The sequence below is a fragment of the Fundulus heteroclitus genome, chromosome 20 (assembly GCF_011125445.2).
Source record: "Fundulus heteroclitus isolate FHET01 chromosome 20, MU-UCD_Fhet_4.1, whole genome shotgun sequence".
NCBI classification, from domain to species: Eukaryota; Metazoa; Chordata; class Actinopteri; order Cyprinodontiformes; family Fundulidae; genus Fundulus; species Fundulus heteroclitus.
Genome location: NC_046380.1, coordinates 11,281,232 through 11,296,230, shown reverse-complemented (window position 1 = coordinate 11,296,230; position 14,999 = coordinate 11,281,232). Strand labels below are relative to the sequence as shown.

The 14,999-nt window shown below is 39.3% G+C and overlaps 1 protein-coding gene across 4 annotated transcripts in view; it reads left to right on the top strand.

Annotated features, from left to right (window-relative positions):
* The window catches only part of ephb2b (eph receptor B2b), a 153,330-nt gene that overhangs the window by 50,914 nt on the left and 87,417 nt on the right, over nucleotides 1-14,999 (top strand). For all 4 annotated transcript variants that reach the window (XM_036124699.1, XM_036124702.1, XM_036124700.1 and 1 more), the window contains exon 2: nucleotides 2,485-2,564. In XM_036124699.1, coding sequence (XP_035980592.1) covers nucleotides 2,485-2,564 — 80 coding nt within the window. The remainder of the gene's footprint in view (nucleotides 1-2,484; nucleotides 2,565-14,999) is intronic.

Below are 14,999 nucleotides of genomic sequence, written 5' to 3'. Positions count from 1 at the left end.
ATACAAATTTAAAGAACGTTGCATCGAATCTACTTAGTCTGTTTCTGTGTGCTCCTGAAGCTGTAAACTGTTTATTACTCACTTTTTTTCCAAATGAAAACACATTCAAATACAAATATATTTGGTTGACAGTCAGAATACTCCTTGCTCCCTAGACTTTCTGTCTAATTAGAATGTAGAAGAGTGTTTCATTAATCGCTTTTGCTTTTAATTAAAACCCTGACAGACATTATGTGAAGTCTGTAAAACATCCTACAATGAAACCCACATGATACCAAACTCTAATTAAAGCAATTCAATATATTTTTCCAGCCCTCCTTAAGAGTGCCTGAAGATTTTGGGCTGTGTGTCCATGTAAGATAAGAGAATTCCAGTAGGAATGGTTACTAGTTTTCAATATGTTCGTACGCCATTAAATTCAAATTCTAACGATCACACATAAACATATCCTGGCAAGAGAAAATCAAAAAAAAAAGAAAAAAAGAAGTAAAAACGGTCCCTACGCATTCCCGCGAGTGCCTCTGTGTCATGCTGTCCTCCTAACTAATACCCAGCACGTCTTACTGAGCACTCACGCTCCGCCTCAGCTGTGGCTGACAGGGGTGAGCTATGTGCTGCTCTGCCTCACGGGAGGTAATGAATCTGTGTGGCTGCCGAGACTCAAGTGTAGACAGCAGCAGGAAGAAAAGTGATCAGTCTTTCATGGGGAGGTAGTACTTGTGGGTCACTGATAGCAGTGGCGAGATAGACGTAAAACAAGAGCGGAGGAAGTGGGAAGAGGTTGGCCCCCGGGAGAAAGTGAAAAGAGAGGTGGGAAGAAGCAAAGCGCTGGGAAAAGATGATTAAATATCGCGAAACAGAGTGAGAACGGTGGGTCAGAATAGAAACAGACAAAAAAAAAGGAATGCGTGGCTTCAGAGAGAAAGAGCCGGGTTTGGGGAAGAGAAAGATGTGTTAACATTCCTTCAGAAATATGCTCCCTGTTCCCCCACAACACTCTCTTATCCGCCGCAGAGGGGGGTTCATTATTCTCACTTTTCTCCCCCACTAATTATAGTTATCATTATGGGGTATAATTACCATTTCCCTGCCTAACACCCATGTAGACTGTTCAACTCTGAGTCACTCAGAAGGTTATCAATATATGCTCATTGCAGTCTCATCTGCTTAATTATAAGAGTTGGGCTTTGTGATAACTGAATAGGACGTGAAATCAAGTATTATGTCTTGGAAGTAATGGTGAGATTCTGAAAGCCAGCAGAAAGCTCTGAAATAAGCCAATGCTTTCGGAGGCTGTTAATTAAAATCTGCGGCTTTCTCCGGAGTAAACTCCAAGGTTGTGAAAAATAAATAAATAAATAAAAATGAAAGGGTCCACAACATTATCCAAACTCGTACAAAGCTGAAAATGCAACGAGAAAAGCGAATCCTGTTAGTCATAACTTTAGATCCTCTGCCTTTGATTCTGCTCGGCGATTACCTCTGGAAAGAACTCTGACATTTGATCGGATTTTATGGGCTCAGTTTTCCTTGATTGACAAAAACCTTTCCGCAAGACTCCATACTTAGCGTTAATTCAGTTATTTCAGTTTTATCATAAGAGTGAAGTGCAACAGAGTGCATTTGTCTAGCAGACCAGTATCACGGTTGCAGGCTCAGACTTATGTTAAGATTAGTATTCGTGTTTGTCAAGGGGGGCTGGGGGGGTGGGGGGTTACTAAATCCCTCCGTGGCATTTTGGAGTTGCAGCTGACGCCTCACAACTGATGAATGGTGTCTCCATCTGTGGCAGCTCAACCCCAGAGTGCAGGACTGAGACGAGCTGAGGGAAATTCATAAGACCTGCTGACTGGAACAGAGAGAGCAGCAGAGCTGAGACCACATCTGGGGTGGGAACCCAGGCGAGAGGGTGTGGGTACAAAGATTAGCAGAAATAGGTAAAGAAGGTGACCATAGGAGTGTCTCACTAAGCAAACGACGGGCAGTTGGACCAGGCTAGAGGAATTTGGGCCTTGATTGGCTCTTGACAGACAGGAGGCACATCCTGTTTGACCCCAATTACCAGAAGTGTTTCTTTCCATCAGCTAATCCATGGCATATATGATGTCACCCCCGGTGTACCCTAGAGACTTACTTTTCAAGCCACTTATTTTACCAAACTTGTAGGGGTAATGGTTTTGTTCCGCTGACCTGGATGAGTTGGATCTCTTATGAAACCACACATAAAAAAGAGACATTTCAAGTAAACGTTGACAAAAAAAAAGAATATCTCAACTGTAGTTCTGTTAAACCAAGAGTCTGAAGCAGGATACTATAAGTTCGAATTTTTGATTATATTATATTTAGGTTGTTCAAAATGGAATGTGAAGAGAAATAAAGTGATACCTTTCTTTGAATAATTATGTTACCCTAATAGTTCCTTTGCAGTGGTGCATTCACAGCGGACAATTATCTGAACCCATCTCTTCTCCCATTTCCCCACAGAGACGCTCATGGATTCCACCACAGCCACGGCAGAGCTTGGCTGGACCGTCTATCCTGTGTCGGGGTCAAGTGACAATAGCGTATGTAACTTAGTCTACTCTCCCTGCATTCTTACTCCGAATAGCCCATTTGCATTGTGTTTTTAATGCCTGACTTTGCCCAAAAATCACTGTTCAAAAACAGCAACATGCAAATGTAGTCTGTAATTGTTTAGTTTTGCACGTTTTCTGTTCTTTCGAGTAACATCACTCATATGAGATAATCATTCCTGTTACTTTTTAAAAACTTAACTGACACTTTTTTTGCACATTTTACATAAAAAAAGAGTTGTATACATTGTAAGTGCTACTTGTATAACTGGTGCTGGTAATTGCCCAGTCTGGGATATGTAACTGAGAATGTACCTGGCAAACTGAATGCTCCATAGCCTGCATCGACAGAAAGTACATATTTGTGCTGCAATTCCAAGAACACAGGAAATTTTCTCAACACACAAGCCTGAATCATTATCTGAATTCACATCCATGTCCAAATTGTGCAAATCATTTGCTCCATTGAAGTGCAGTAAGCAATCATATTCCATGATTGGAAACTAAGAACAACACATGAAATTACACCCTTGGCCAAAAAAAAAAAAAAAGACAAAACAAAATAAAGGATCCTGTAAAAAAAAAAAAAGATCAAAAACCAACATTTTAAGTGTTTAGTTTTGCATAAAACTGTCTTACCTAAACGGTAAGATTTAATACTGCCAACAGGAATCAAGAATATATATTTTAATGGGTATTAATTAGCAAAAAATGGCCACAATGGAGTCATTTAGTACAACATTTCGTTCTAAATCATCAGCACAGCTAAAATAGTCAAAAAGGGAGGGGGGGGGGGGGGACAGAACCGTAGAATTGCCAAAATAAAGGTCTGAGGGTAAAGCCATGTTTTGTGACAAAGTGTGAGGCGATTCCTTCTTCACTAACTGTGTAGTAGTTAATGTGTAAATTGGCTAACTCCCCCATGAAAACATATCTGCTGTTGGTAGGTGCTGTTTTGGTTTCCCACTTTTAGGTCAAAAGATTAATCAGTGTCCCAGCATGGCTTCAGAGTGGTCTAAACTTTTCTTCTCTCTAAAAAAGAATAGGAGGGGGGGGGGTGAAAAAAAACTTGTAGATGTTTTATGAGGAAACCATCAGCCTTTTTTACATACCCTCCATACATTTGAATATTTCTAAACTTCATGTGGTTCTTCAGTCATAAAAAAATGTTTAAAGCGAAGAGATTAGAAACAGAAAGACTAATAAACTTCCAGACTGGAAGTAATGTGTTATATGGCCTGTATTATTATTTGATGCACGGTGTTTCCAAATAGTTTGCCAGGCAGTGGTTGCTCCTAGCCACATGCAAGCCAGGCCTACGCACAGCAGCCAAAACCAGCGTCTCTGTACCCTTCACTTTTTTACCTCACCACAAGATTTAGACCTCTTAGAATAAGCCCAAAAAGAGAGGAAAAAGCACAGCAGACTTGTTTCTTGGGGCATTTCAAGATCCGTTGCTGATTTTATCCAATTTCTCAGTTCTCTGTGGTTTATTGATGAGTTAAATTTAACTGTTGTAATGTGTTGTTTTGCATAAACAGAGAAAATGTCCTCTTAGCAGTTTCCTCATACATCTTTAGAGTTGTTACCTTTTCTTTTTTTAGTTGAAGGCACATTGCAGGAACCCCACACCTTGCTAAGTCCTAAAGTGAATAGCAAAGCACATTTTTCCTTTTGTCTTGCCAGCTCTCACTCAAATCTGCTCACAGGGATTTTAGCTACTGCTCAGAGACTGTTTAGCATGCATTCAGTAATTCAAAAAGCCAGATTGCAGAATTGGACATGATGCATTAAAACATTTTGCATTTTAAGTGGTTCTCAAACTTTTTACCACCACAGGATAGACTTAGTTTTCACATTACCAAAATATTGTGGTAGGGTGTAGGACTGTTGTACTACTGTTCATCTAAGTGAAAAATAGCACTGTATTAAATGTTGTATTTTCATTATATGTAAGCAAAAAAACCCAACACAGTTATTAACAGAAACAAGGGCTTCGGACAATCTTTCTGAGTAATTAAACTATAATGTCTTTACTTTAGTTAAACACATTACATTGACTTTTTGACAATATTCTAATTTGTTGAATATGACTTTTCTTGAAATCTTCTCCTCTGCACTTACAAAAAACCACACATTTCTGATCAAGTAAAAATCAAAGTTGTAGACAAAAACCCATCTTTTGCGTCATTGTCACTTATAGCTCTGTAACATTTTTTTTTCATGTTTATTTTTTGATGAGTACTAAATACAGCCCCAGTATCAGCAGTGGTAAAATGGTTAATGGCTTGTATAGCGCTTTAACTAGTCAGACGACCCCAAAGCGCTTCACACTACATTCAGTCATTCACCCATTCACACCCTGACGGTGGTGAGCTTTGTTAGTAGCCACAGCTGTCCTGGGACAGACTGACAGAGGCGAGGATGCCATACATCGGTGCCACCGGCCCTCTGACCACCGCCAGCAGACAATTCAGTTGAAGTGTCTTGTCCAAAGATACAACGACTGAGACAGTAAGAGTGAAGGATCGAAGAAGAGGATCGAAATTTTTTACTTATCTCATTTCTAAGAAGAGTTTTGTTCTAGCCACACATTCAGTTTAACTATTAGATGGCTTTTACATTTGTACTCATATTGTTTGCTTTTGCCTCTAGATAATTTCCTGTGTCACTAAGTCCCTAATCCCCTGGATTTATTCAGGTATAGATCGGCCTTATCAGTGTGGACACTGGAGTTTTTATATTCATTTATCTAAGCTTGTTAAGAGGAAGGTTGAAAAACAAGAGGCGATGCAGATAGCTTGTCCCTTAGGGCTCAAGGCAACAGGTGTAGAAACAGGGCGAGCCCTCCTCCTTTTAACAGCGAGAGGTGCCTTACAGAAGCTGTTGTCTCGCACTTACACTGCAGTGCATGGCTTCACGGGCTCAAGCTGTAAGTTAAAGTGATGCATAGAACCAGCATGTAGCTGGTTAGAAATATATTCTAACTTCACAAGTGATATGTTCCAACCCAGTGGAAAATTAAACAATGAATTGTCAGATATGTCATCCCTATTTTTTAATGGTATTCTTATTTTTTAGGGTATATATGGGTCGTCAAAAAAAAAACCTTTAATTAAATATCTACAAATGTGAATATTTGTAGATATAGAGGAGTGGAGGCCTACTGGTGAGAGAGCAGGGTGCTTGCGTCCCGGTGAGGTTGCAAAGTTCCTGGTTCGACTCCCACAGACCAATATGGGTCTCTGAGCAAGGCCCTTACCCTGGGTTTCCACTGAACGTGGAAGCGCTGCGGAGTAGCTTGGCCACGCAGCTCTGCAGCTGATCAGAGAAACCCTAGTCTAGGTTTCAGCCAGTGCGCTGTGATGCATTTCTGAAGCGTCCCAGATGTGCCGGTGCTCGCTGCTTCTCTAAAATACTGTGGCACAGTGGCAGCCCACTACTCCCTAAGGAAGGGGTTAAATGCAGAGGACCAATTTCATTGGAATGTGTGTTGCAATAATAATAATAATAATAATAATAATAATAAAACATTTGTTTTGGATTTGAAATACTAGGTGTCACTATTACTTATTGCTACTTTAAATATCCTTCTTTAGACTGCACAAGGACCTTAAGTTGTAATTATTAATGAAGGCCATTTTGAGAGACAAAGTTTTCCATTGAACATAGTTATAATTATTCATGCATCGAAAATGGCATAGCTAAATGCAATGGAACATCTGACAACACATTTAATTGCGTCACCACCGCAATTTGCATAATGAAAATTTGCAAGTGAAAATACATGTTCTCACTAAATATAAAGTACAATAATTTATTCCAACCCCCACCCACAATCCCCCCAAACTGAGCACAGCACTCAAATCACAAGTCATTTCCTGCAGAAATAGAGAAATTATTTTCACAAAGTCACATTGCTAGAAGTAGAATGTGAAATAATCAATTCTCAATTGAGTTTATTTATGTAGCGCTGATTCACAGTGACTGCCATCTCACAGCATTTTACAAATAAAAAAAAAAAACCCTCCAACATACATCAATTCAATCCAATTATTTAGACAGAATTAAAGTCAATTATATATATTCCTATTTGATACTAGCTGCTAAGTTAGGCAGTCAGGTTCCGTTAATATTCAAATAGTTTAAAGTTTTCTATCTAAAGAAACCCTGCTGACTACATCAAGCCATTTGTTTTGCAGTAATCCCTCCTCCTGATCAAGCATACAGCGAGAGGTGACAACCAACTGCTGATGTTAACTTAGCCTCAATCCCTGAGTATGCATGTAGCAACAGTGGAAAGAGGAACTACACTTTGATTTGGACAAACCTACAGCAGGAGCAGGCTCAGTGTGAGTCGCGGTCTGCTGCGACTGACTGGGGCTTTGAGAAGAAATAGCAGACTCACAAAAACCCGGTAACACTGCTTCAGAAGTAACTGTTAAAGAAAAAGTAAAACATTGACGGCATTAGTAGTTTCTTTAGTGGCTCCATCGAGGAGCATATAAGCTCTGAGCTAATTGTAATAATTAATATTAATAACACTGAACACAGTTTCTATCAGACACCAACCTGTTTGATGTGTGTCTATTGGCATGATGGAGAAGATTAGGTAGTAAAGGAAGTGGAAGTATTTTATCTTTTTTTGATTTGGAAGGAGAAACGCCTTCAGTGATGTCATCATTGGGGACTCACCCTCCTATTGCATTTTGCACTGGATGTATCACCCTACATACTGGCCACACAATTCAGTAGCATTGGCAAGTTACTGTCTTCAGAAGCAGTGGAAGGACCGAAGCCAAGTCTCAAGGCTTGTAGTTAAGAAGAATTCAGTTCGTTGGCGTTTGCTTCTTTCTGCAGATGTCACAAAAATGTGTCAACATTTACTTTGTATTCTGTGAGAGACAATAGCTTTTTATGGGCGATGCTGCATACATAAACCTTTCATCTTCTTGTTACATTGCACACACCTTTCTGGAAGTGAACACGCTTCCGCCGCCATGGCTGCTTTGCAAACGTCATGGCAGGGACAGAACAAGGAGAGAAAATGCGACACGGGAGACACAGCAAGCATGTAGCAGCAACGCGTGAGGCATACAAAACAAACAGGCTTGCAAAACAAATCGGGTGTTTAGCTCATGCGCTTACCGCAGCAATCCTGCACATTTGTCAACAGAAGATATGCATTCGTATTTTGATTCGTATTCAGCTGTACCAAATTCCAGATTTTTAAGTAGTGACTAAATGTTTATAACTTTGTATGTTAGTCAGTGCTCCCCGGTTTTAATTGTAGTGTTTGTTTCTTTCATTTTTGTCTCACAATCCCGGCTGATCAGGGGAGATGCTGTATTCAACAGCGGGGCTTATGTTTCTCCTGTGTTTTCCACTGACTCCAGTGTGCTCAGAATTGGAAATTGAATCAAAGTTAAAATTTTATGAAATCTGCTAGCTACTTTTTCTGGACAGTTTTCCTCACAAATTGGTGCTTTGCAATTCTGAATAAACACCGTATGGATGTACTGGACTAGATGAAAATCTGATTTGAAATTACATTCATTTACCTTTGCTGTGCAGTGCCCTGGGATGACTTTTTCTGGTGACTTGGCGCTATTTAAAGAAACTAAATTGATCTGAACTGACAACAGCGATCAACTGTAGCCAGTACACTGACTGCAGTATGAACTTGACTCACTGAATATCTGCTGTATGACCATGTGAATTGATATATAGCTGGCTAGCAGCGCAGGGTTAAGTGGTCAATGTTTTTCTTTCAGCTGACAACTGCAGCCATTTAGAAATAGACTTATTGCCCCAGGGAGCACACACAACTACTGTGGAGGGAAAACTGAGGTCTCCTGCATAGACTGAGAACATAATGAGGCGGTGTGTGTGGGTTAGGTTATCGTTATGGATGTGTTTTAATGTGATGTGGTACCATGATGCAGTATATCTAGTGTCACTTAGGGACACATGACACAGCAAGCTCTTTTAGGAACGGGATGCGGCCTTCATGCTTAAAAAAAAAAAGTTTGCTAAAGAAATTTGTTTTCATTTGTCAAAACAATTCTCTGTTGTATTGTGGCCATGTACCAATAATTGTGGATAATTCAAGCAAGCCATCGAGACTTCTTTCTAATTTAATTTTCCTCTGTCTTGCGAGTAATTGAAAACTGGATAAATGGGGTTAAAAGGAGACCACCAATTTGCAGTAATTCACAATTAAAGTCTGTAAAATGAGTTTTTTAGAACAATTCAAGAACAAATGCAAATATAATACACATGTAAGCGTTGTGAAAGGGAAGAAGATGGAACTGTTCTTCTTGCTTCATATGTTGTGCATTAGTAGTGGACGGTGTAAACCAAGGCAGGCTACAGCAGACAGTTCTAGTTAAGCCTTGGAGTGGGTAAGTCTCTCCTCTCTGTGAGGCCCACTTTCCTTCAGGATTTGGCTCCCATGGCCTCGCTCGTAGTAATTGAATGCAGACAGTGGGTGTCATTTGTCCGCTGTCCCTCTAGGGAAGGTGCTCTTGCTCTGACAGATTTCCCACAACTGCAAACAGGGCAAATGTACCCTGGGAGTTTTCCATTGGGTTTATCCCTCTGCTTTTGATTGAATAATTTATTTACTTCTGTCAGTGATTGAGCGGCGATATGAAATGTATCATGAGGCTAGGTCAGGTTAATTCAAACACTGTAATGACAAGATGTGATAAATACAAGGTTTATGTTGTGTGAAAACAACAAAACCATTAAATGTTTGATTGTTCTGACAGTGTGTGCATTCCATTGCTTGACTAATGTGATTTTTTTTTTCTTCTCCAAACAATGTCTTTTGGTTATGGAACTGGCTGTTATAGCACTATTAAAGAAGAGTTTTAAGTGGTTTCCCAAGCTTTGAATACTTGATATGGCACAGAACAAGTCTTTGGAGTTTGTTCACGAGGAAGAAGTACACGTATTTATCACAAATCTAACTGGCTATTGAAGACAGCATCCATGCCTCTGCATGAAATTGTGGTCAGCGTGATGCAGCCAACAAACTTCCTGACCGTCTGCATGTTGGTTGTTACTGTCTTCCAGATGTGCAAAAAAAAAAAAAAAATGGAAATCTTTGACAACTTAATGGCATTCCTTTCTCCATGAAATCTTTTCAAGGGCATTTGCAATGCCACCACAAGCACAGTTTTCTGCTCCTGTTTCGGGATCAGACCATCCTTGAAAGGAGATACAGCATCAGCACTGCACAATTTGTGGGATTTCACGTTGTTTTCATGTAGGGTTCAGTTGCCTTTGTGCCAGTGTTGATCCCATGAAAGTTAACACAAATTTATGATAAGTACAGTCTATCCTTGAACTGAGCATTACATCTTTATGTCTTTGCTCATGTGGAAGAACATAGTTGAAACAGACAAGATGCGAACATAGGGAGTATAAAATGATCTTGGGATATTTGAACAGCACAATATTTTTGTCAAAGCAACATCTGTCTTAAGAAGTGCTATGTAGTTGCTGTATCAGTCTAAGGCTGTGAGCTCACTATATGGTTTTTTGCCTGTTGTTACCCCAGATTGCCAGTCAGGAAAGTTCTGTCAGTCTGCAGACGTTAGGGACCATCTGAAGGGCGAGTTATCCCAAAAATCTGTTAGTGTGAGAGGGTATGAAGACTGGAGTCTGCAAAATGAGAGGGGTGACAGACCCAACCCGCCATCATTTGCAATCAAACAACCATGCTAGAATTTGCAGCCATCGATTACCCAACTGATAAGTAGGGGCTTGATACAACATCAGCTGTGAAACCAATTTTTATTTGTAATTGTAGAACATTCTAAACATAAACACAAAACAATAGTGGGGATCATACAAATTATCAACCAACTAATTGCAATCATGTAATTATAGTAAACGGACAAACAAAAACCAAAAAAGAAAGGGAGAGAACCTTGGATATTTAAGAATAATATATACTAAATAAAGAAAGGCAATATGGAAATATTATGGTGGCATGAAGCCTGAAGTATGTAGTAAGTATTTGTAGATATCTGATTACGAGTGTTCAATGGCTTGTTGTATATCTTGTATCTATTTGCATTGTCGGTTGTGCAGGTCTTTTGTTTTAAGTTTTAAAGATGTTTATTTTAGGCTCAAATAAGGGAAAGCACACGATATGTGCAACAGGCGAGGTCGGAACATCAGAGCAGGAATGACTGCGGGAAGAAAGAGGATAAATTTAACATGGATCGAACCAGGGGAAAATTCTCCAGAAGCTGCGCTGCTTACCGCTTGGTTGGGAGGACCTTTCCGGGGGGATTAGTGGAAAAGGAGCTCAGTGACAGTAACTCTCTGATGAAAGGAGGTGGCTGAATGACGGGAAGGCTGGTAGATGTAACACAGGCGGGGAGCCCGAACAGCACCACTGTGGCGGCAGGCAGGAGGAGCAGCTGGAAGAACCGGAGTGAGTCTAGACAAACCAAGTGAATCCAGGAAGGGGAATCTCTTGCCCGTGTTGGTAACACCAAGGAATTAAGAGTGGAGACCCCAGAGCAAAATCTGAGCAGGCAGGGATTCCGGAAACTGGTCTTCTGTGCACGGAACCAACACAGGTGAGTAAATCCAAAACACAACAAACTGGAGAAGACAGGAGACAAGATTAGATCCAAAAAACAGGGTTTTCAAAAAACTCACAGGTACGAAGCACAGGAGACAGATCTATGGCTTAGGCATACCACTATGGGGTAACACTCTGGCGTCTTCCAGCTGTCAGTGCACTCCTTTTAAGCCAGAGCAGAGAGTTCTAAATGAGCCGCAGGTGCGGCCACGCCCACCCGTCAACTGCAGCCACCTGTGGAGCAGAGTTCGAGAGCATGGAACACAGAACCCTGACAGAATATACTGTCACATGGCGCTTTTGCAACTTTGATCTTAATCGAAACAATTAATCCTTTGTCTGCAGGCTCTGAACAGAGTTAGTTGGAAAGGAATCAATTTATTCTAAATTAAAAGCTACTTAACATGGAGATTGGTAATTGCCTAACAATTAATTAAAGCCTGTCAATAAACCTTGCATTTACAGTATTTTCTTTCGTATTTTGCATTAAGAAAAATGTATTCCAGAAACTTGCTATAGATGCAACTCTAGTCTATACTAGGGATGGGTATCATTAAGGAATTATTGACACTACTACTCTTAACGATACTCCTTATCAAACCAGTAGTTTATTGGTACCATTATCGATACTTTTTTAATCAAACAATATGGTAAAAAAACAAATACATCATGATCACTTACTGATTTTTTTTACATTTGGATCAAACGCAAACAAAATAAAAGTGGATTTTTTTTTACAGAAATAGAGCAATAAAAACATTATATAAATAACTTTATATATAAAAAATATAATGTAGGAGAGAGAAATGTCTACATTGACAAGACAAAAAATATATAAATATGCTCAAAACAAGAAAGATCTTTATAAAATAATATTTTTACCTGAATACAAACTACATTTATACATTTTTTATATTATTGATTTTAACCAAAGATAGCCGAGGCACCCACAGTGCATGAGCTGAATAAATGAGCGGCTGCGTGAGTCAGTTACAGGGAGGGATTTATCAACAGTTTCAGAGAAAAAAAAATACCATTACCCGTTAAAGATTTATAATATATTTACATCCCACTTTATAATCTAGTGGAAGCTTTGCTCATGCGTGACTCATTTTCAAAGGGAAACAGACTTAAGCTGAGTTTGCTGCTGCAGCACGGCAGCGCTGATTGACTGACTGGCCGTCTGTCAGAGCTTTCAAAGCGGGAAGAGCTCACAGCTGATGGTTTGCTGAAGAGACGGTAAACTCAGAGCAGTCGGTGCTTTTACTTGTTGCCAAAGTCTCAAACAACATTGGAACCCCCCCCCCCCCTTCTAGATCCATTGCTTGTCACATTTGAATAAAATAGTCACTAGGGCGGTCTGAAAAATTTCTAAATAGTTGGCAACAGCCACTGTTGATGAAAGTAAGCGAGGCGAACATGTGAGAGCAGAACGTTAGCCCCTCCCACCAGTCCCCTCGGCATGTTTGTTTCTCAAGGTGGAGAAGATCGGCAAAACAATGTTGTTTCGGTTGGAGTCTCCTAAAAATTTAATTCGACCTTAAAAATACCATTAGGAGTACCCATAAGGCTGAAGCTTGACAGTCCGCCAGGACCGTCCGACGTGGCCCTGGGGCCGCTTTGATACCAGGTTTTGGTACCCACCCCTAGTCTATACAGTGGCCTGCAAAAGTATTCAGCTCCCTTGGCAATTCTCAAGATTGACTTCATTTCACTATGTGACTTTTAAAGGTAAATGGTTGCACCACAACCTTTTAAGGACTTCATAGCAAAGTGGAAGGATATACAGTACAAACATATGCCATTTTTTCCCCTCTTTTCTTTCTTTGATATACAGTATATTTTTCTGATTTCATTTTACAATATTAGGCAATTTTGTATAGATCCAGCACATGAAGTAAGATTAAAAATATTGACATTACAGGTTGGAATCTAGCAAAATAGGTACGTTAGTGCAATCCTTTTTCCAACGAAAGAGAAAGAGACATACTGTCGTTGACATGTATAGATCACAGCTCAGTTGAACTCTCCCCTGGAGTAGAACAAGTGATATTGATTTTGAACCTTAATCTTAGTGAGCATCACTGAACTGTTGCAGCTCATGTAACTCTAAATGAAAGCACCTCTGCGTACAGTATTGTAGTCTCTACAAGTTCTGCTATTTTCCGACCTTAATCGATATTTCATTCAGTGTCCGTTTCTCTGCTGGTCAATTATGTCTGTATATTGCTGATCTAAAGAGAAAGAAAAGACTGTTGGTTCTATAGCATGTCTGACAGTGAATCTGTAAGTTATTTGGTTAATAAACAAGAGCAATCCAGTTTTTGATATGTATTTGTCAATAGGTCATTAGGATCATAGGATTATAAAACTGATGTAGGTCTATCTAATGTTTGTTAAATTGGTACAATTTTCAAATCCACACACATATTGTATGTTTGTAATATACATGTAAGTATTTTGTATTTATGAATATTTGCTAACCAACTATTGGAATTAAGTTTGGTGAACCATGCCGTCTGGGAATGTTGGGCTTAGGACATCAACAAGAGCAATCAAAGCACACAACAGTATCCTTTTGTCTGGAGTCAGTCGGGCATTCTGTTTCACACCATTTGGTTTTCATCACAAGTGTTTGATCCTTTGTTGAAGAAAGTATGTGCAACATGAACACACATTCGCTTGTTTACAGGAAGTAGCATTGGGTGGGATAGTGCATTCTCAACAAAAGAAATCATTGTGTTTCGACCTTCATAATTTTTCCAGTGGTTCCAATCAATTAAACAAATAAATTGTTTGATTTAATCCATGTAAAATTGAATTCTGTCTTCATCCACATAGGAAAAAAATTATTTCAGTGCTTCTGTAACTTTGCCAGATTTTTATGTTTCACAGAGGTGTAACACGCACATGAAGCTTTGTGCCCATGCTTTGCCACCTTGTCCCTTCCCACTTTCATTTTGTACTTGCAAACAAATTATTTCTTACTCTTGCACTTAAAACATGGCAAAAGACTCATCTTCATTGAAGTTGGGAATATGTGTCTTTTTTCTTTGTGAATAATCAGAAAAATGCCTGATATAACTGAATGCAATTGTATAATTTTGTCTGAAAATGTTGTGTTATATTCTTTTACCATTTATTTTGGTTCTGATTCCTGTTCTGGACTGGCCAGTTAAAGTATGACCAGTTAGGAATGCTAATCAAATAAAAATATTTCTGAGCAACCTCCTTCTATAAGATCTTATTGTCATGTATCAGTCATGTATAGTCATGTATTCACATTTCTTTTTAGATAAACTATGAATAGAATATAGTAATTTACTTTAAATTCAGCTTTCAGAGCGAGCATGAAATGTCCCTCTGGTGGGTATAAATTGAAGCATGGCTGTGGTTGACAATGACTAGATCCTTGATGAAGCACCTCAGTTGATAAACTATAAGTGAGGCTATGGCACTGTTATTCTCATAAAATGATGTTGTGGTTATATAAACAAAAACTCAAGGCTAGTGTATTGTGGTCCTTTTTTTTACGCTAACTTATTTCCAAACAAATCCTCAAACTAATTTTTCATGTGTGCCATTGGCTAAAAATTGGCTAAAAATCACATAGCACCATTTTTCTGTTGATCCTACCACAGTAGGCCTTTAGCTACGTATTTAGAGTTTGACTTTTATAGTGAGATAAAAGCATTTTGCCTAATATAACAGGATCTCTGTTTTTGTGTCCGTCATTATCTGAGCCAATCTCCTTCCATCTAGCTAATCTATCTTGACTTCCACCACCAGTGTTACCTCCACCTGCTGCAGTTAAAACACAT